General features: G+C 44.8%; 1 protein-coding gene across 3 annotated transcripts in view; it reads left to right on the top strand.

Annotated features, from left to right (window-relative positions):
- The window catches only part of ABCG2 (ATP binding cassette subfamily G member 2 (Junior blood group)), a 217783-nt gene that overhangs the window by 176782 nt on the left and 17922 nt on the right, over positions 1–23079 (top strand). For 2 of the 3 annotated variants that reach the window (XM_044303257.1, XM_044303266.1), the window contains exons 4-6: positions 7481–7695; positions 22265–22324; positions 22414–22528. In XM_044303257.1, coding sequence (XP_044159192.1) covers positions 7481–7695; positions 22265–22324; positions 22414–22528 — 390 coding nt within the window. Of the gene's footprint in view, positions 1–3025; positions 3178–7480; positions 7696–22264; positions 22325–22413; positions 22529–23079 lie in introns of those variants that run through there. The other variant, XM_044303273.1, reaches the window with a different exon arrangement.

The raw sequence follows: 23079 nt of genomic DNA, 5'->3' as shown, positions 1-23079 counted from the left end.
TTTGACCGATTGTCCTAGGTAAATCTTATTTTTTGCGGGATGAGGTGACTGATTGGTACTATTTTGGGGGGGTTTATGCTTGGTGCTGAAATTTTGTACATTTTTTTTTTTTTTTTTTTTTTTTTTTTTTACGGTGTTCACCTGAGGGGTTAGGTCATGTGATATTTTTATAGAGCAGGTTGTTACGGACATGGTGATAACTAATATGTCAACTTTTTTTTTTTTATTTCACTTTAAAACAATAATAGCAGTTTTGAAGCAAAAAAATAATCATATTTTAGTGTCGCCATTGTCTGAGAGTGATAGCTTTTTTATTTTTTGACCGATTGTCTTAGGTAAGATCTAATTTTTTGCGGGACGAGGTGACTGTTTGATTGGTAATATATTGCCTGTTCGTGTACTACAGTGAGTAGTACACTAACAGGTTGCCTAGGAGACCCAGCCTGGGGTTGGATCTCCTGGGAACCCGTAGAAGGCAGGTCCCGATGCTATGCAAGGCACCAGGCTGCCTTCCAGTGGCGTACACACAATCCATGGGACCCCGGTGCAAAATTGATCCATGGGCCCCCCCCCCCCCCAACCCGCCGCACCTACCCCCACTACCGCCCCTCAGATGATCAGATCAGCCCAGGCCCCAATCTGGCATCAAAGCAAGGCAGATGGCCCCTGGCAGTTGACCCGGGGGGGGGGGGGGGGGGGGTAGGGTTTACAGTCACTGGCACTCGTCTCTGGCAGGAAAAGCCCGCAGCAACAGGGCACACTGAGGCCCTCAGCCCCGCAGGCATCCCCCCTGGCAGATGACTGGGGGGGAGGGTTTACAGACTACAGTCACTGGCACTCATTTCTGGCAGGAAAAGCCTGCAACAGGGCACACTGAGGCCCCCAGGCATCCCCCCTGGCAGATGACAGGGGGCAGGTAATTACAGACTACAGTCACTGGCACTCGTCTCTGGCAGGAAAAGCCCGCAACAGGGCACACTGAGGACCCCAGCCCCCCAGGCATCCCCCCCTGGCAGATGACCGGGGGAGGGTTTACAGTCAGACTCAGTGTGCCCTGTTGCGGGCTTTTCCTGCCAGAGACGAGTGCCAGTGACTGTAAACCCTGCCCCGGTCATCTGCCAGGGGGGGTGCCTCAGTGTGCCCTGTTGCGGGCTTTTCCTGCCAGAGACTAGTGGCAGTGACTGTAGTCTGTAATTACCCTCCCCCTGCCCCTGGTCATCTGCCAGGGGTAATGCCTGGGGGGCTGGGGGCCTCAGTGTGCGGGCTTTTTCTGCTGCCAGAGACGAGTTGTGCCCCCCCCCCCCCCCCGGTCATCTGCCAGGGGTAATGCCTGGGGGGCTGGGGGCCTCGGTGTGCGGGCTTTTTCTGCTGCCAGAGACGAGTTGTGCCCCCCCCCCCCCCCCCCGGTCATCTGCCAGGGGTAATGCCTGGGGGGCTGGGGGCCTCAGTGTGCGGGCTTTTTCTGCTGCCAGAGACGAGTTGTGCCCCCCCCCCCCCCGGTCATCTGCCAGGGGTAATGCCTGGGGGGCTGGGGGCCTCAGTGTGCGGGCTTTTCCTGCTGCCAGAGACGAGTTGTGCCCCCCCCCCCCGGTCATCTGCCAGGGGGTAATGCCTGGGGGGCTGGGGGCCTTTCCTGCTGCCAGAGACGAGTTGTGCCCCCCCCGGTCATCGGCCAGGGGGTAATGCCTGGGGGGCTGGGGGCCTCAGTGTGCACTGTTGCGGGCTGTCAGGGTCCGCTCCTCCTCCTCCCTCCCCCCCTCTTTTACTTACTTACCGTCTGCAGTTCTTCTCATCCTCTTTCAGTCCTTCCGGATCCTGGTCTGACTTTAGGCGCGCGCCGCGCGCGCATGTTCTCGCGAGACCTGCACGGGAGTTCGCACAGGTCTCGCGGGAGTTCACGGGCCCGGCGCCGGCGCTGACGTGAGTGGCAGGGAGGAGGGAGGACTGGGAGGAGGGAGGAGGAAGAAGGAGGTGGAAGGAGGTGGAACTTGGAAGGAGGAGGAAGGAGGGCGGGCCCGGGCCGGGGGGCAACGTATGTGACGGTCCTTCTGAGTCCGAGACACAGCTGCAGCAGGGGCCCCAGGGGTCCGCAGGCGGCCGGGCCCCCCTGGGGTGCCGGGCCCGGTCGCAACTGCGACCCCTGCGACCCCTATATGTACGCCACTGCTGCCTTCTGACACATCGAGTCCCCGCCACAGCAGCGCGGGGACTCAATGCGCTCCCGCACCCAAAACACAAACCCCTTCTATGTTGCGTTCAGCGCGGACTGCGGCATAGAAGAGATTACAGCGGATACAGCAGGGGCCCGGCTATCAGGTACTGCCAGACCGCTGCAGTGATTGGGCACGCACCGCTCTGGTGCCCGCCCGATCACCATGATGTACTATTACATCAAATTGCGGGAACGCAGTGGCTTCCATGACTTAATAGTATGTCATGTGTAAGGAAGGGGTTAATGGGGTCCGGGGGTTGCTCATCCCTGTTTACGAACATCATCTCCTAGCAACCATGCTTGAAAAACTTGCTTGCGGATGCTATGCGATTTTCACTCAGCCCCTGCATTGCATGAAAAACACTGAATATAGAACATGCTGCGATTTTCACGCAACGCACAAGTGATACATGAAACATCGCTCATGTGCACAGCCACTTGAAATGAATGAGTCAGGATTTAGTGTGGGTGCAATGCGTTCACCTCACGCATTGCACCTGCGTGGAAATCTCGCCCGTGTGAAAGAGGCCTTATGTAACAGCGATAAATTGTAGCAGTCTGTAGTTCAGCAGTCTCCTATGCTCTCCCTCTCCAATGTTGTCCTATACTCTTAAGTTTGCAGCAACACTGTCCCTAGCGCATCAGCCACTTGCAAAATCAGTTGGTAAGTCAACAACAGGCTTTTTACTCATGAACACAGACTCTATAGTAAATGTGCCCCAGTATTTTTTTTTGTCAGTGCTGACCTTATGAAACTTGACTTCCCCTCCTCCCAGCTTGTATAATCCATGGGATGTGTGCTGGTGGTGCCTCATATGAAGGCAGGGGAAGTCTCCACCCCACACATGTCTATGACCCTGGTTATCTGCACTGTGTCTTCACACAGCAGAGCAGAACAGCAGAGCTGTCTCTAACAGGTCATTGCTAGAAACTAGATGCCAACACCAGCCGGCTTTTTATGCTAGGTAAGTACTTTGCTGCCTGACTTACACAACATGCTTTAGATATTTGTCACCATCCTTTTTTATGTAACTGTACACTGACAATGTCTCTGATGTGCAAGCTTGCCGAAAAAATGGGTACAGGTAAGGATGCCTTGTTTTTTCTTCTGAATTTATCAGTTCCCGATGAATTTGACTTGTGTACTTCTGCTAGGTAGATTTTTCTTAGTAGTTTTGACTTGTATAGTAAATCATACGTGCTGCTGAGTGACTTCAGTGCTAAAAGAACCGTCGCCCCCTCCTATCTGTTATGTAACAGCCCATAGCTGGAAAGCTGCGGCTACAGGTTGTCCAAGTGTCTCTAAGGAGCCTAAATTTCCTCTGTCGTGGTGTTTTTTTTTTTTTTTTTCCCCCACACAAAATATTCAGTAGCATATCCTATATTTCATATTTCCCATATACGTTCAGATAACTTACTGCAAAGATCTATCAACCCACTCTTACCCATTAGGGTGCCTTCACATGTGGTGGAAAATTACGCTAGAAAATCAGCAGATTTTTTTTGGTGTGAATTTTGTTATGGAATCTTTTTCCACTAAATTTAATCGGGAAATGTATTCTTCAGTGGAAAATGCTTTGGAAAAATCCTGCTGCATCAATTTCCCATAACATGGGGGGGGGGGGGGGGAGTGCGCTACGTCTTGATATTGCAGGTTTTCTGGAGGAAAATTCCACCATGTGTGAGGGCACCCTTATATGTGAACTCGCTCTTTTACACAGATAAAAAGATTTGCAGAATGGAGTGATTTCTTGTTAAAATTTTTTTTTTTTTATAGAGTTTTGCCACGTGTTTTTATGACAGTTTTACTGTGGCGTTTTTGTTTTTTTTTTGTTAGTACTTTCTCTACCTGTAAAGAAAGGTATAGTACTAACACCGTTGCTACAAGAATAGGACTTGTTCTATTATTTTGCACAAGGCACGTACAACTTGGAACCGATGCGGAACCATTCACTTCATTGGGGCTGCAAAAAAACGGAAATTGCTCAGTGTGCATTCCTTGTCCATATGTCCGCATGTCTGTTACTCAAAAAAATAAAACATGACCCATTATTGTTCGCATTACGGACAAGGATAGGGACTGTTCTATTAGGGGTCGCAAAATGCGGAACGCACATGAACTAGTATCCGTGTTTTGCGGATCCTGCAATTTGCCAGACTACAAAGCAACACGTTCTATTTCTTTCAATTGAATGGAGGCTTTGGAGGCTGCAATATGGGCTCCCGCCAACAACAGGTTGTGTGCATGAGCCCTAAATCTGCACCATGTGCAGGCACCCTATGACCACCTGCACACATTGTGGACTATGTTTGGTTTTTCCACGTGGATTCCGTGTGGCAAAACTGCAGCATATTACAGTGGCAGCAAAGTGTACATTTTGTGGATTTTTTTGTGTGTGGAAATTGACCTGTCCACAGCATGTCAGTTGGGCCTCCTGCACACGACCGTATTGCGGATCCTCAATACACGGGCATCGTTCTGTGTGCATTCTGCATCACGGATGCGGACCCATTCACTTCAATGGGTCCACAAATCCGGAATGGTGTGGAACAAAAGCACGGAATGGAACCCTGGGGTTTCGTCCAATACTACCGTTCCGCAAAAAGATAGAACATGTCCTATCTTTTTGCGGAACGACCGGAACGCGGACCCTTTAAAGTGAATGGGTCCACGATCCGCTGCGGCTGCCCCGCGGTCAGTGTTCGTGCATTGTGGCCCGCAGCACTGCCAAGGGGCGCACACGTTCGTGTGCAGGAAGCCTTATGTTAACTTTTTTCTGACCTGTTCATTTCAATGGGTCTGTGCACACGAGATTTGTATTCCAAGTCAAAACAGACACCCGTCATCCTGATGCAGTCCACTGATGGTTACTAGGAGATGCTGTGTGTTGGGGTTCGTCCACACGACCATGGTTTTGGTCCGCATCCGAGCTGCATTTTTGCGGCTGGGGTGCGGACCCATTCACTTCAACAGTGCCGCAAAAGATGCGGACAGCACTCATTGCTCCGTTCCGTGGCCCCGCAAAAATTATGAGGCATGTCCTATTCTTGTCCGTTTTGCGGACAAGAATAGGCATTTCTATAATGGGCGGCATCTGTGTTTTGCGAATCCGCAATATGCGGGCCGCAAAACACTGCACGGTCGTGTGAACTAGCCCTTATTCTTCAGTTTTTCTTCACATGCGTGAAGAAAAGGAACGTCTTTGCTATTTGAGGTTGAGCCATATTGTGCAATAGAGTTCACCTGAAATGGCGAATCCTACAGTGCTGTGATGAAAATTCTCTGCAGTTCTTCAGCATGTTCACGAAGATCGGATTAAATGTTTAACGATGTGCATCCAGCAGAATGGTGGACACATCAAACATCACTGTCATGTACTTTAGGAGACTTTGACCTCGCTTAGGCCGGGTTCAGATCGCCATTTAGTTTTCAGTTCTGGTCTGTCTGAAGAACAGAAAATAAACATAAAAACAGATCCGGTATTTTCAGAATCTGTTATGCTCAGTCTTGCACATTAAGTCATTTCTGTCTGAGTTCCATTATTTTACACATTTTTCACATTTTATTTTAGCGTCTAAAATAATGGTACAGTATATACAGTGTGTGTGTGTAATATATATCATACAAACTAGAATGGATAGGCCTCCCAGAGCGTTTAGCTTGGGGGACACATGGGGGCACATACACCTTTAGGGTAAGGCATTTGTTTTGTTTTTTAGGGTTTGTATGTGCTCTCTCCATGTTGTCCACTTGTGTACGTAAAGGCAATCGTATTTTATTGAGGGACAGAACACGCACATAGTAAATGGTTAATGGTTTACTTTTGGTAAACGCTAACCATAGATTTTCTTCTGTCTAAAAATATACGGATGTCTTCACACGCAGCAGATTTTGTATTGGAAAATGTTCTGCAACTGAAAATCAGTTCCATTGATCTGAATGGGGTTATTTTGGCACAAGCACAGGCTTTTCTGCAATCCCCATTCGGGTCAATGGAACAGATTTTTCAGAACAAAATCTTCCGGATGTGAGGACGCCATATAAGGACTCCAGAGTGGAATTTGGACTGAGATCACACTTGTGGTAGGGACGCTCAGAACTGTACAGCTTATAAGTCACAGCACTAATGTTATTTGCTTCCGTTTAAGCTTATTTTTTAACAGCCTCTAGGCACTCGAAGTCATCGAGGAAAAAAAATGCAGCCTCTAGAGCACACATAGGGGGAAACTTATCAAACTGGTGTAAAGTAGAACTGACTTAGTTTCCAATAGCAACCAATCAGAGTCCCTCTTTCATTTTTCAAAGGGGCTGTGAAAAATAAAAGTTGGAATCTGGTTGGTTGCTATGGGCAACTAAGATTATACCCTCAAGTGCTTTGGTCAATTGTGACCATGCTATCTGATAGTTCCCAGGAGCGCTGCCCTCCCAGGACTCAAATAGTTACTCTGCGTGGAGATTGACAGAGCCAATGGTTGTCTGCAATAGCCTAGGTCTTTCTGAAGAAACTCGTGGTATTACAGCCGTACTTCTTATGGAGACCTGCAGGTGGCGGGGCTTCTTAAGAACCTAGCGAATCTGCAATACATTGAAGTGGTAATTCATTCCAATGCCAGGCAGAAGTGATCTGAAGATTACATGTTCAGGTCCCACTAGGAGGGGCTAAAAAGTAAAAAAATAAAAATAAAAAAGTTTTTTAACTTCAAATCGTGCCCCTCCCCCCATAATAAAAATAAACAATAGAAAAAGAATAAACACTGAACTACTAAAATATAAACATATTTATTATGTACAGTGAAAGCTGTAACGGGAAAAAATTGTCAATTGCCATTATGTGGTATCGTTGTAATTGTACTGATCTGGAGAATGAAGGTAACAAATCAATTTTACCGCACAAGGGACACACAAAAAAAACATAACTCCTAAAACTGATAGGTTTGTGTTTTGTGTTATGTTTTTTTTCCAATTCTACCCCATTTTTTATTTTCCAGCTTCCCACTTGTGTGCAATATTATTCAGAGGGAAGATTGCACAGGCATGAAAGTGTTAATAATGGCCTATCTTGCTCTATATAGGCCAAAGAAACAACCTGGAGTGCGTCTTTGAGTCCCATACAATCACCCCCATAAATATGAATTGCTGAGGATTTTATTATTTAGACAGTCTACATGAGCAAATTACTGTCTGAATAGAACAAATGGAGAACTGGAATGTTTTCTATATGTGCATTTTATTTTCCTTATTGAATTATTTTTTTTCTCTCTCTACAGGAAGGTGATCATATTGCCATGGCGCTAAAGAATTCTCAAACAATGGTTCAAATGATGGATCCAGTTCAAAATGGCCTCGGCAGATCAGATAATCCAAAGAGATCTTTACAAGGTGCTACCCTGAGCTTCCATAATGTCAACTACAATGTCAAGATAAAGACTGGACTGATATGCCGAAGAAAAGTAGTCAAGAGACAGATTCTAACTGATGCCAAGTAAGTCACTGTTGATCTGTACCTGCACTTGTAGACTGAAGAAACATCTTATTAATATCGCCACCTACTTTTTATTGAATTATTACTGTTAAAGGGGTTGTCTCACTTCAGCATATGGCATTTATTATGGAGATAAAGTTAATGCAAGGCACTTACTAGTGTATTGTAGTTATCCATATTGCCTCCTTTGCTGGCTGGATTTATTTTTAGAGCAAAAACAGGAGAAGGAAATGGAGGGCACACAAAATATCTGGATGACACAGGGAATAGTCAGATGGCAATATAAAAGATTTGTAATCCTAAAACAACTAGTATATAAAAATAAAAAAAACATGTATAAACCCATATATAAAAATGCTTACATTCACACCTCTTAATAGAGTATTAGTTAATACAAATAGTCGCATCAATATACGTAGCACTATGCAATGTACCCTTAACACCAAGGACCAGTTCCGTTGAAATTATTCTTTAGAGCAATGGGAGCGCCCCGCTGTCATCAACAGCTGATAACTTCCAAGCGCAGGATATTCCGGTGAACATATTAACACGTGGGATGCTGCGTGGAAAGTTGGCTTAGCGCAACTATCGAAAGACGGCGGCTAGTTATCCACCTGTCACGGCTACCTTCATCGCTGATGCAGCGCATCTAAGGACCGCGGTAATACATCTACCTGCATATTATGGCCACAACGTACCATCACAGCATTAATATATAAAGACAGCCATGATACATCTATATACCTTCTACTATTTTGGGTCAACGGATAGGTAATGTAACCTACAATCCATGCACTTTCTAACATAAATGGAGAAGCGGCGTAAATAGAAACTTACCTGCAGACTAATACTGAGTGTATTGGATTTAGGATTTGCTGCCATTTAAGGGCAAATTGTGGGTTCAGCTTTGATATACCTGTGAACAAACAAGGAGCGTGATATATATTTATTCAAAATTGAAGGGGATAAAAAAAAAACTCCATGCCATTCAGTTAAATATTTTGAAGATTTGGGATGTATTATTGATTGATCTACATACTCCTCATTCTTCAAGGTGATGTAGATTTTATATACATTTTTGGATTGAGTGCATAGTGCTACGTATATAGATGCAACTATTTGTATTAATTAATACTCTATTAAGAGGTGTGAATGTAAGCATTTTTATATATGTTTTTATACATGGTTTTTATATACTAGTTGTTTTAGGATTAAAAATCTTTTATATTGCCATCTGAATATTCCCTGTGTCATCCAGATATTTTGTGTGCCCTTTTTGCTCTAGGTATTTGGTGCTGAGGGTGTAGCCCTGTGAGCGAGCACCATACCTGTGGTTAGTGCCTTTTGGTGAGCCGCTATATACAAAATTTGGATTCATTTTTCCATCACATTAAACACTGCTCGTTTACATGGTTATGACCACCCTGCAATCAATCAGTGGTGGTCATGCTTGCACACTATAGGAAAAAGCACCAGCCTATGTGCACTCACGGCCTCAGCCACCATAGAGGCCTGCACTTTTGACTATAGTTTGCAAGCACGACCACCACTGATGGGATTGCAGGGTGGTCGTAACTATGGAAATGAGCAGTGTAAAATGTGATGGAAAAATGAATCCAGCGAGCAAAGCAGCAATATGGATAGTAACAATACATTAATAAGTGGCTTGTATTCACTTTCTCTACATAATAATAAATGCTATTTGCTGAAGTGAGACAGCCCCTTTAACTATCTTTGGGGTAGTTTTATAACACTTATAAAACTTATATCCCTATGTTTGCCATTTTTAAAAACAATTGTCTATTTTCCTTTAAAGGGGTTTCCTCGCTTCATTAAAAAAAATGTTATCAAAGTGAGTACAAGACACTTACTAATGTATTGTGATTGTCCATATTGCCTCCTTTGCTGTCTGGATTCAGTTTTCCATCACATTATGCACTGCTTGTATCCAAGGGTTATGATAACCCTGCAATGAACTTGAATGAACTTTGTGTACATGATAAATGGCATTTGCTGAAGTGAGACAACCCCTTTAAGGTAGCTTGTTCGATAAGCTCAAATGGAGGATGGAGATTTTTAACTGCTTTGAAAAGTCTTCTGATTAAAGGTTGTTGAAAAATGTGTTATTATGCAGGGTAGTTAAAGCAACAAATTGTAGTTTTAGAGTAGCTGGTTTAAATCGTCTAATAAGGCCTTTTTGTAGAAAGGAAAGAACATCAGTCAGTTGAGTCCATGACACAGATTTTTCATTACATCAGGTAGAGAGAAGATCTTTCAAAGTAGTAGCAGGTCTTTTTGCTGATAACAAAGGCTGAGCTACCCTGGAAGATAGACCTAAGCTTTCTAAAGCATCTTTCTCAATCTCCACACCGTAAGCTGCAGTGTGTGAGGAGATGGATAGAAACACCTCCCCAACACAAGTTTCCAGAACTGTCCTTTGAATAGATTCATGAGGAAAGGGAACCAGACCCTGAAAGGCCCAAAATGCATTGTCAGAATGGCTTCTGGACATTCCATTTTCAAGTTGGACAGCATTCCTCTGGATTTAGGGCAGGGGATGAAATAAGTAAACAAACAGGTTGTCCCATTGACGGGAGAGAGCATCCAATGTAAGGCTTCATTCACACAGTCAGTGATTTCCATCAGTGATTGTGAGCAAAAACCAGGAGTGGATCCGACACAGACATAAGGTAGAAGGGAAAGATCTGCACCTGTTCTGTGTTTTGGACCCGTACTTGGTTTTGGCTCAAAATCACTGATGGAAATCACTGACCAAACACTGACTGTGCGAATAAATATGTTGTTCTGTAGAGCTATGTATGTGTTGTCGAAGTCATTAGGTCCAATACCCTCATGGCTTTCCTTACTGTAGTGCTGGTGGTATGCTGAAGCTGGGTTACTGATGTCCTGATTTGGGCTATCCTCCCTGGAGGCAGAGTAGTTGGCATGCTTTTGGAGTTGAGAATAGATCCCAGAAACTGTACTCTGGATGTTCGGGCAGAGTGGATTTCGTCCATTTGATATGAAATCCATGAAGCTGAAGAAACCAAACTGTTGTCTGTATGGGACTATTTAAATCTTTTGAAGTCTCAAAGCTGCATTCAAAATAGTGGTGAGTTTAGTAAACCCCTTGAGGAGCAAAAGGAGGGCAAGTAAACTGGTAATGAAAAATGCAGCTTTGGTGAGAAACCACCACCAGGCCAGGGTTTTATCCATAAGGCCTGGCATGTGGAATTAAATATCCTGTTCTTTACTAATAATCTGAGTATGTCCAAGGGGTAATCGCAGAGTAAAAAATGGCCTCTTTCACATGACCGTATAGCTTTTTCAGTGTTTTGCGGTCCGTTTTTAATGGATCCGTTAGTTTTTTTTGTTGCTTCAGTTGTGTTCCTGTTTCTGTTCCGTTTTTCCGTGTGGCATATACACTAATTACATAGAAAAAAAATTGGGCTGGGCATAACATTTTCAATAGATGGTTCCGCAAAAAACAGAACTGATTCGGAAGACATATACGGATGCATTTCCGTATGTGTTCTGTTTTTTTTTTTGCGGTACCATTGAAATGAACAGTTCCGTATACGGAAAGCAAAGAAAGGTCTGTAAAGGGGGGGGGGGGGGGGGGGGGGGGGGAAACGGTCGTGTGAAAGAGGCCTAAATCAACAGCCAGCATCAGGGAAGACAAAAAATCTTTTCCCTCTGAATACATCCAGTAGATCTTGTCTAGTCTGGCTAAGGCCTCATGCACACGACCGTTGTGTGTATCCGTGGCCGTTGTGCCGTTTTCAGTTTTTTTTTCGCGGACCCATTGACTCTCAATGGATCCGTGGAAAAATCGGAAAATGCACCGTTTTGCAGCCGAGACCGTGATCCGTGTATCCTGTCCGTCAAAAAAATATGACCTGTCCTATTTTTTTGACGGACAACGGTTCACGGACCCATTCAAGTCAATGGGTCCGTGAAAGAACACGGATGCACACAAGATTGGCCGTTGCTTTCATACAGACGGATCCGAAGATCCGTCTGCATAAAGCTTTTTGAGAGGTGAGTTTTCACTTCGTGAAAACTCAGATCTGACAGTATATTCTAACACAGAGGCGTTCCCATGGTGATGGGGACGCTTCAGGTTAGAATATACTGAAAAACTGTGTACATGACTGCCCCTGCTGCCTGGCAGGTGCTGCCAGGCAGCAGGGGGCAGACCCCCCCCCTGTAGTTAACTCATTGGTGTCCAGTGGCCCCCCCCTCCCTCCCCTGTAGTTAACTCATTGGTGTCCAGTGGGCCCCCCTCCCTCTTCTGTAGTTAACTCATTGGTGTCCAGTGGGCCCCCCTCCCTCCCCTGTAATTAACTCATTGGTGTCCAGTGGGCCCCCCCTCCCTCCCCTGTAGTTAACTCATTGGTGTCCAGTGGACCCCCCCCCTCCCTCCCCTGTAGTTAACTCATTGGTGGCCAGTGGGCCCTCTCCCCTCCCTCCCCCTCCTAATTAAAATCGCCCCCCCTTTCATTGGTGGCAGTGGAGAGTACCGATCGGAGTCCCAGTGTAATCGCTGGGGCTCCGATCGGTAACCATGGCAACCGGGACTGCAGCCATGGTTGCTTAGCAATTTGTAGAAGCTTCATACTTACCTGCGAGCTGCGATGTCTGTGACCTGCCGGGAGCTCCTCCTACTGGTAAGTGACAGGTCTGTGCTATAGGCAATGCGCTGCACAGACCTTTCACTTACCAGTAGGAGGAGCTCCCGGCCGGGCACAGACATCGCAGCTCGCAGGTAAATATGAAGCTTCTACAAATTGCTAAGCAACCATGGCAACCGGGACTGCATTAGCGTCCCGGTTGCCATGGTTACCGATCGGAGCCCCAGCGATTACACTGGGACTCCGATCGGTAGTCTCCACTGCCACCAATGATAGGGGGGGGCGATTTTAATTAGGAGGAGACAGAGGGCCCACTGGCCACCAACGAGTTAACTACAGGGGAGGGAGGGGGGGCCCACTGGACACCAATGAGTTAATTACAGGGGAGGGAGGGGGGGCCCACTGGACACCAATGAGTTAATTACAGGGGAGGGAGGGGGGCCCACTGGACACCAATGAGTTAATTACAGGGTAGGGAGGGGGGCCCACTGGACACCAATGAGTTAACTACAGGGGAGGGAGGGGGGGCGGCCGCACTGGCCACCAATGAGTTAACTACAGGGGAGGGAGGGGGGGGCGGCCGCCCTGGCCACCAATGAGTTAAAACCGGGGGGGGGGGGGGGGGGATGCCTCTGTGTTAGAATATACTGTCGGATCTGAGTTTCACGATGTAGCTCATATCCGACAGTATTTTCTAACATAGAGGCGTTCCCATGGTGATGGGGACACTTCAAGTTATGTTAGGGTGTCCATCTGGCCGTGCGGAGGCAAGCGGATCCGTCCAGACTTACAATGTAAGTCAATGGGGACGGATCCGTTTGAAGATGACACACTGTGGCTCAATTTTCAAGCGGATCCGTCCCCCATTGACTTTCAATGTAAAGTCTGGACGGATCCGTCTGAGGCTACTTTCACACTTAGAAATGTTTTAACAATATAATGCAGACGGATCCGCTCTGAACGGAGCCACCGTCTGCATTATATGAACGCAAGTGTGAAAGTAAAGGGACTCCTGACTTTACATTGAAAGTCAAAGGGGACGGATCCGTTTGCAATTGCACCATATTGTGTCAACGTCAAACGGATCCGTCCCCATTGACTTGCATTGTAATTCAGGACGGATCCGTTTGGCTCCGCACGGCCAGGCGGACACGAAAACGACTTTTTTTTCATGTCCGTGGATCCTCCAAAAATCAAGGAAGACCTACGGACAAAAAAACGGTCACTGATCACGGACCTACGGACCCCGTTTTTGCGGACCGTGAAAAAAAAACTGTTGTGTGCATGAGGCCTAAGTCAGATTCTAAAGCTGGACTTACAAGGACTGACTGAATGGCAAATTGTCAGGAAGAAAGTGTTCCTTCCCGACAGTTGGCAGCTCGTTCAGTGAAGACCACTGCATTTACATGTGGCGGTCTCCTTCACTTTATGGGGCCAAGAGATCACTATTGCGATCCCTTGTCCTTGTACAGAATCGTGGCCCATGCAGAAAATCGCTGATGTGAACATACCCATTCATGTGACTGATTCAGTGTTCAGTCCGAGTGGTGTCTATTGTAAACAGGACAGCCAGCAATCGAGCAGGAATAGTGCCTATGTGGAATTGCCCTAAGGCCTCATGCACACGACTGCAGTTTCGGTCCGCATCTGATCCATTTTGCGGATAAGAATTGGCATTTGAAACATGTTGCGAGACCTGTGGAAGGGAAAATGCGGGATGTCCATGGCCATTATTTATGTTTTCCAGATCCGCGATTTGCAGACCGCAAAAAAGGATCCGGCTATGTGCATGAGGCCTAAACCTGAACATTTTAGCAATCTATAAAGCATTTCAAATAATACTGACCTTCATAGACAAACTGCAAGAAAAAATGTATAGGGTGGTGGTTACTATGAAAGCATAGTGACATTGTATGGTGGAGATGCCTTTGAGGGGCTACATGTTAAAAGGAAGAGTCTTTTTGCATCCTGTTAATCCAACAGGAGTTACTGGAAGACACATCCAGCCAAACCACATTGGTTCTTAGACAGAATATGATACTACTTTTTTGTTGTAAAATTTATAGTTTTAAAAAAAATCCACTGCACATAGCTTGCAAAGTGGGCACGTCTTTGAGGGAATGTGGCATGGCATTTTGGCACAAACTACAGCACTGTGTGGTGAGTAAGTTGGGTGGGAGACCACCAATTCTGAAGGGTTCACAAACCCTTAAGAACCAGTCTTTTTCCATATTCCTTTAATTCACCACCACAAACGAGTGGCCCGTGAATGGCACCATGTGTCACTTTACTGACGTAGATTTTATTTTTGCAAGCTTTTTCGATTGAAGGTTCATTAGTGCTGTGTCATGCTTTGTGTAGGATTTGTGTGTGATTTAGTTTGTGACTTCCCTTTTTCCTTTTTAAATAGCTTTTTGTTTGTTATTTGCCTACCTTGCACATTTTGTGTCTAGCGTGAGTTTAGAATTTAGACTTTCTGTTAAATATCTCAGAAGCTATATGAAGAAAAGCCAGATATTTTCTATTTCTACATGAAAACTCGGTGACAATTTACAGTACTATACCTATCAATAGGGTTACACATGTAGAATAAAATGTGCAAGTTTTAGGGTACTTTCACACTTGCAGCAGAGGATTCCGGCAGTCAGTTTCCAGTCGCCGGAAACTGCCTGCCGGATCCATGTCAAAACACATGCAAACTGATGGCATTTTTTCAGACGGATCAGGATCCTGATCCATATGACAAGTGCATTGGAGCGCCGGATCCGTCTCTCCGGTGTCATCCAGAAAAAATGATCCGGCACTTTATTTATTTCACATTTTTTGCAGACCATAATGCCGGATCTGTTTTGCCAGAAGAACACTCAGGGTCGGATCTGGCATTAATGCATGTCAATGGGAAAAAAATAGGCAAGTGTTCCGGAATTTTGGACGGAGATGAAACCGTAGCATGCTGCGGTATTATCTCCTTCCTGATCAGTCAAAAAGACTGAACTGAAGACATCCTGAACGGAATGCTCTCCATTCAGGATGCATGGGGATAAAACTGATCAGTTGTTTTCTGGTATAGAGCCCCTAGTACAGAACTCGGTGCCAGAAAAGAATAACGCTAGTGTGAAAGTACCCTTAGGCCTCGTTCACACTTCAGTGTTTAGACAGTGATTTCCATCAGTGATTTGTGAGCCAAAACCAGGTGCAACTCTAAACACAGAACAGGAGCAGATCTTTCCCTTCTACCTCATGTCTGTGGAGGCTCCACTTCTGGTTTTGGCTCACAAATCACTGATGGAAATCACTGACCAAACACTGAAGTGTGAACGAGGCCTTAGGGTGTGCTGCAAATGTTATAAATCCATGCTGGTTATGTTGAAGTGTCAGGGATTTTGTATTGCAGATTCTACCCTTTGCAGTCTTTTTCCCTGAACATCACTTTTGTGTCCACTCCGCCTCTAAAAAACAAACAAAAAAAAATGTAGTTGTAAATCCAGTCTATAGGCAAAACTCTGCTGTGAATTTGTTGCATTTTTTTATTTATTTTTTAAACATCCAAATAGCTGGTACTGTAAAATGATGCAGATCTGCCACATGCAAATTTGTGGCAGCAAATCCGTAGGGGCAGATTTATTGAAACAGGTGTAAAAAAGGAAAACTGGTTTAGTTGCCCATAGCAACCAATCATATTCCACCTTGCATTTCCAAAGGACCTCTGAAAAGTAAAAAAGTTGGAATCTGGTTGCTATGGGCAACTAAACCAGTTTTCCTTTACTTCCTGTGAATATACTCTTACAGTTCCATTATGTTTAAGATAATGGTCTTCGAATAAGCCTTTATAGAAGTATCTTGCAGGCATTGCAGACATTCAGACATTGATTGCTTCATTGCATCTCATGAGTTGCTCCTTAGTAGCTCTTGACTTAGATGGCTAATGCTACTAATTTACAGAGTACGCAACACTAATGTCAGGGATAACTGTAGAGGCTACAGAGATTTCTGTGGTACCGCATAAAGGTACAGATTGTGATTCATTGATGACAATTTGGGGGCCGATATTGGCCCCCAGTTGTGCCCACATCCCCACTAGTACTGGCATTAAAAAAAAGTCATCTCATCCAATGGAGCATTCGCTCTGCTCTGGTGGCACTAGGACCTGATGTTCCCAGCGGCTTGAAGTCACAATGCTGCAAGGGCAGGTCCTGTTGCCTTCAGTGCGCAGCAAGTAGAGGCCATTAGATGGGTGCTGTGAATGTAGCATAACTTAGCTGAATAATTTCAGTGGTTTACTAATTAGTGACTGTCACTGGGTCAGAGGTATCTTATCAATGCTATAATCCGCTTTAGAATTTTGACCTTTCAGTCTTATGTTTATGACAGGGAGGAGACCTCAAGCTGTCATGCAGAGCAGAACACCATAAATGCATTAACTTATAACACTTTTTTACTGCACTGTGAATACCAGACGGATAAGGACATTTCAAGTTTCTTCCACTCAAACCAAAATAACTACAAAAGATCAAAATGAAAGTTATACAAAAAAAATATTCCAGCCTCCTTAAAGAGGTTATCCTACGCAAAACATTACCACGCAATAAATACGGCATTTCAAATGAAGTATTATTGCAGTATAAATACAGTAATAATAAATCAAATAAAATTCTTATGTGCATTACATTTTTTTTTCTCTGTTAGCGCCTCCTGCTGTTTATCGTTCTGGTTCACCTTCTCCTGCATTCAATGATAGACCAACACGCTCAGTAGCTTCCCTGTGACTTTTCTCTCCCCTCGGTGCTGGGTTAGTGAGCTCATAGAGAAGCTGATGAAGCAGTCCAGACACCCTTCATTCATTCCTGCTTATGCATCCATAGAAATATATACAGGGGATGATTAAAGGGGGTTGTCTCGGTTCAGAGCGGAACCCTGACATATCCCCATTTTCACCCAGATGGTCTCCCTGATATGGGCATTGGAGCATGAAACTTGCGCTGAATCACGCAGGGCAAAGGCATTTTTTGGAGATCTGATGACTGCTAGGGCAGCTCTAAAGCCCACCCATCAGAGCCAGTGATGTCACCGAATACACTGCTGCCCTGAAGTCTCCATCTAGTAGCGTAAAAATGTAAACAAAAGAGCATGAAATGCTTAAATCAGGGGGTCTGCCTTGGTGAAAATATGGGTATGCCCAGGCTCAGCTCTAAACCTGGACAACTCCTTTGAGTTGCCCAAAGAACCTGGGCTGTTCATGGAGTTCTGGCCCCATGAGTTAAAAAAACATATACTGCACACTATATCCCTCCTCCCCAACCCTGGTGCTTAAGACCTATTTAGATGGACATTGCAAAACAGACCAAGGACCCACAGCGAACTTTATTACAAGTGTAATAAAAGCACATGACAGTAAGCAGGTTAGACAATAGTGGTGGCACTACCATAGAACTAAGTGCATCGGCAGACCAGAGGCAAAACCCAGAGAGCCAGTGAGCACCATTCTTCACAGAGCCACTGGTGGTGGGGATGAACTGGGCCGAGGGCTCACTGGTCGCACCTACAGGAAGGTCCCAGTACACTTGGTCCCTACCTGCAGAGAACCACACTGGTGAACCCACCAGCGGAAACAGACAACAGAACTGGAACACAAGCAAACACAGGACATGGAACAGACAACAACACAAATGGGAACAGCACAGAAGAAGATGCCTGTCCCTAATTCAGAATGGAAGCATGGTGGTCTCAGGCAGAGCTGCACACAGACTAGAGATCCTCCCTCCGGAGAACCCAGGGGCCCTCTCACAAAGGCAGGACAAACATGAAACAGTAACAGAAAGGCACTGCAGGACAGACAAGGGACTGACAAAATCAGAAGCAGTAGGCACTGCCAGGCTGGACAAGGACAGGCAGAATCGGAAGCAGTTTAGCACTGCCAAGCTATAAGATGCAGTAAGAGCACTGCTAAGCAAAACATGAAACGGACAGGATAACATAAACATATCACAGAACAGAAATAGGAGATCAGACAAGGCAATAACAACATCCTAGAACAAGTAACAACAACATCATACAGGACAAGTACAGAACAGACAAGGACATAACCTCAAACACCATCACAGAACAGGTACCAGCTACATCAGACAAAGCAGCAACAATGCATCACCAAGTGACACCACAAACAAGGGCATATAGGAAGAAAAAACCTGGGTCAGCAGCAAGGGTCTACACCCAGTAAGGCATAGGACAGAAGATAGACTGACCCCAAGCCAACAGCTCACAGGCATAATGAGGGTACCTGATAAGCCACACCCAGGAACAGACATGGGGAAGTTAACCCTTTCAGAACCAAACGGGGAGGGGAGCCTGCATGAAACAGGCTGCAGTACTGGATGTTGCCCCTGGCAACCAGCATACACTGAGTCCACCGCAGCCAGTACGCCAGAGCACAAGCAACCTGTGACACAACAGAAATGTATCCATACTAAGGCCATGTTTACAAACAAGGCCTCAGCCAGCACCCATAGCAGAACCAGCATGCATGGGGATACCCACAGCCAGTACACAAAGTGCATGCAGCCAGCCTGCACGGAAATCCACAAACACAGGCCACAGTTCACTCACAACACTACAGCCAGCATGCAGTGTCAAGCAACCAGCATACACAGGTGTCAGCCTGCAGCCAGTACATGAGGGTGTCTGCAGCCAGCCTGCATGGCAACAGTGATAAGAACTGCACAGAGAAGCAGACACTTGGAGAGCAGACATTCACAGGCAGCAATTCCACAAAACACTGCAGCCAGCACACAGCCCCAAGCAACCAGCATACACAGGAGACAGCCTGCAGCCAGTACGCGAGAGTGCATGCAGCCAGCCTACACGGCCAAAACTGTCACAGTGAACCGCACTGTGACATGATGATATCTTTCAGCCTCATCTCTTTAGAGTTGGATTGCCAACTTACACTTGAATGTCATCCCATTGACTGAAAACACCTGACTAATTTCACCTTCAAGTTTTCTTCTAAGAACCAGCCTTTTTTCCATATTCCTTTTAGTTCACCACCACAAATGTGGCCCATGAATTGTGCCTGTGTCACTTTACTGATGTAGATTTTATTGTTGCAAGCTTTTCTGAATGAAGGTTCATTAGTGCTGTGTCATGCAGCCTTCTGCACAGTCATGCTGTGTGTGTGTGTGAGATTTGGCTTCCTTTTTCCCTTTTTAAGATATCCTTCAGCCTCCTCTCTTTAGAGTTTTCCCACACAGATATCTTAGGTTCCTCACTTGTCCTTCATCCTCCCCCTCTTAGTGCCCCATTATTGTTATCCTACTGCTACCCCCAATACTGTGCCCACTGTGCTCCCCAATGCCCCCAAACACTATACAGCAGACCTTATACTGCCATACACATAGTTTCCCCATAATAATGGTGCTCTCCAAAGTCCCACCAATAGTAATTCTCTCCTAGAGTGCCCCCAGTAGGTCCTTTTGCCCCAGTATTGCCCCTAAAAATTCTTATTTTCCCTGAAGGACCACTAATAATTCCAATTGCCCCAGTATTCTCCCAGTAGAAGTGACAGAATTAGAAAAAAATAAAAATCCTCACCTCGCTTTCGCTGCCTGTGATGCAGCCAACAAGCCTCTTCCGGCTGTGGCCTGATCTCTGTTTGGGTGGTCCTGATGACATCATTGCTCTGCTAAAGACTCGCCACAGACATTTGCAATGTGATGCCTGCCTTGTGGACTGTGGGATATAAGAGTAAACGGCAGGGACAGATATCATGGGCTTTAGTAATCTTCTGCGCCCTATGTTTAGACAGTGATAATGATGGACATTTTGTGTGTATATACAGTGCTGCCCATAATTATTCATACCCCTGGCAAATTTTGACTTAAAGTAACTTTTATTCAACCAGCAAGTATTTTTTTGACGGGAAATAACATGGGTGTCTCCCAAAAGATAATAAGACGATGTACAAGAGGCATTATTGTGGGGGGAAAAAAATTCTCAGCTTTTATTTACATTTGAGCAAAAAGTTTCCAGTACAAAATTATTTATACCCTTCTCAATAATCAATAGAAAAGCCTTTATTGGCTATTACAGCAATCAAACGCTTTCTATAATTACAGACTAGCTTTTTGCACGTCTCCACAGGTATTTTTGCCCATTCATCTTTAGCAATGAGCTCCAAATCTTTCAGGTTGGAGGGTCTTCTTGCCATCACCCTGATCGTTAGCTTCCTCCACAGATTCTCAATTGGATTCAAGTCTGGACTTTCGCTGGCCCACTCCAGAACGTTAATGTTGTTGTCTGCTAACCATTTCTTCGCCATTTTGGGTCATTGTCATGCTGAAATGTCCACTAGGTGCCCAAGGCCAAGTTTCTCTGCAGACTGCCTGATGTTGTCGTTGAGAATCCTCATGTATTGCTCTTTTTTCATGGTGCCGTTTAGTGTGATTAGGTTCCCTGGTCCATTGGCTGAAAAAACACCCCCAAAGCATTAGGTTCCTACCACCATGTTTGACAGTGGGGATGGTGTTCTTTGGGTTGAAGGTTTCTCCTTTTTTACGCCAAATGAAGGAAACATCATTGTGACCAAATAATTCAATTTTTGTTTCATCTGACCATAACACAGAAGACCAGAAGGCTTTTTCTTTGTCCAGATGAGCTTTTGTGTGCCTGGTCTGCATCCGTGGAACCAAGCAGTGTGCAGTGTCCGTTGGATTGTCTGCCTTGAGACATTGCCACCAGCAGAGCCCAGATTCACCAGGATGGCCTTGGTGGTGATCCTTGGATTCTTTTTCACCTCTCTAACTATCCTCCTGGCCAGCACAGGTGGCACTTTTTTGGCTTTCGACCACGTCCTCTGAGATTTTCCACAGTGCGGAACATCTTGTATTTTTTGCGCAAATGTTAATAAAAGCTGAGAAATGTTTTTTTTCCCCCACAATAATGCCTCTTGTACATCGTCTTATTTTTTGGGAGACACCCATGTCATTTCCCATCAAAAAATTACTTGCTGGTTGAATAAAAGTAACTTTAAGTCAAAATTTGCCAGGGGTATGAATAATTATGGGCAGCACTGTATATATGTATATATGGTGCTATATGTCAGTCTCAGTTTTCCGTGCATTGGGGAATGAGTTGGCAAGCTGTTGCCCACCCACAGAAAGGCAAGAAACAAGTCCTCTAGATAAGCATGTGAAAAAAGTTTATAATTTGAGAGTTAACCACTTTAAATCATTTATCAGGATATAAAATAACAATTGGAGTAATAATGACCTTACCAATCCATGCTACTTATGTGCCAACACTTCCCTTATCCCTCGTTGGTCTCTGTTTGCTGGAGCCCAGTAAATAATCATTGGCTGTAGCATTGAAGTGACGATACCATTGGGGTCACCGCTGAAGCCAGTGATTGGCTGTATCGTCACATGTTGAGTATCACTCAGGCCAAAAAAGCAGAAACTGATAAGGGACCAGGGAAAACTTTGCACCTTTGTGGCATGGGATTACTAAACTGAGCATTACTCAGTTATTTATGGTAAGCTGTTTGTAAAAAATAAAAAAATTAAATTGTGTTTGAGTTTTTTCATATGGCATTCATGGTCTACATATTCCATAGAGCTAAATTTTATGATAAAAAATAGATGTGTTCCTATTAGTATCTGAGCTATACACATTGAATAGTTATCTTTATCATTCAGGTTTCATTTTTTTTATTTGACCATAACATATTTTTTATTACCGATTTGGCCAAGTTGAAAAAAGACATTTGATACATAGGTAGACTGTATCCCGGTGAGATAGAGGTGGTGTGGAGGGGTTTGTACAGTTTTACTGAGTGTTTGTAGTATATGTTCAGACACTTGCAATGTTTAAATTGTACATATGTACAGTATATAAATCTATACATTTTCTGATATCATCATTTATGTTCTTTATATTTCTAGTGGGATTATGAGACCTGGTCTAAATGCAATTTTGGGTCCTACTGGCAGTGGGAAATCATCGTAAGTAGTATCACATTTCTAAGCCAGTTTTACGTAGACCAAGCCACCCCTGTATGAACAGACATGACTTGTTTCTCTTCCTTCTGAAGGCTTTTGGATGTTCTTGCTGCCAGGAAGGATCCGTGTGGGCTTTCTGGTGAGGTGCTAATAGATGGAAATCCACAACCACCAAACTTCAAGTGCCTCTCTGGCTACGTAGTACAGGTATTTCATATGCAGGTTGTTTTAAAGAAGGTTATATTTGTAAGTATCCGTGTTCCTTAAAAGGGACAACTATAAAAAGCAGGTGTTGGTTTATACCTGTGAAAATAAAAGCCATTTAAATGTACTTTCTGCTCCTAAACGCTGCTAGTTCCTTTCACGTGACCGACTCAGACTTAATTTCCGGCACTTCAGCTAATGTGCGTTTTTGGATCCAGTATCTTCTCTTATGAACCTGGCTCTGGACAGGCGTCATCACTGACGTCACATATGTTGTAGTCTGGGAGCTTTGGACGGAAAAGAAGCCAGATCCAGGCATGCTGGGTTTGATAGCCATATAAGATATTGGGGATATTTATAAGCAATTTGGCTTGGGGTATGCAGTTTAAAAAATGCATTAGGGTCCCGAAGAACCCATTTTATTTCTAAATTCCTAATAGGGCATACAACAAGGTATTGTCCTAAACAGACAATATTCCTTATTAGGCACTAGAGTCGAAAATTCAACACAAAAATTCATATACTAATGAGCTGCGAATACAATTATATATGGA

This window comes from Bufo gargarizans, chromosome 1 (genome assembly GCF_014858855.1).
Source record: "Bufo gargarizans isolate SCDJY-AF-19 chromosome 1, ASM1485885v1, whole genome shotgun sequence".
Taxonomy (NCBI): Eukaryota; Metazoa; Chordata; class Amphibia; order Anura; family Bufonidae; genus Bufo; species Bufo gargarizans.
The sequence above is the reverse complement of the archived record's forward strand: the minus strand, read 5'-3'. Positions and strand labels throughout refer to the sequence as shown.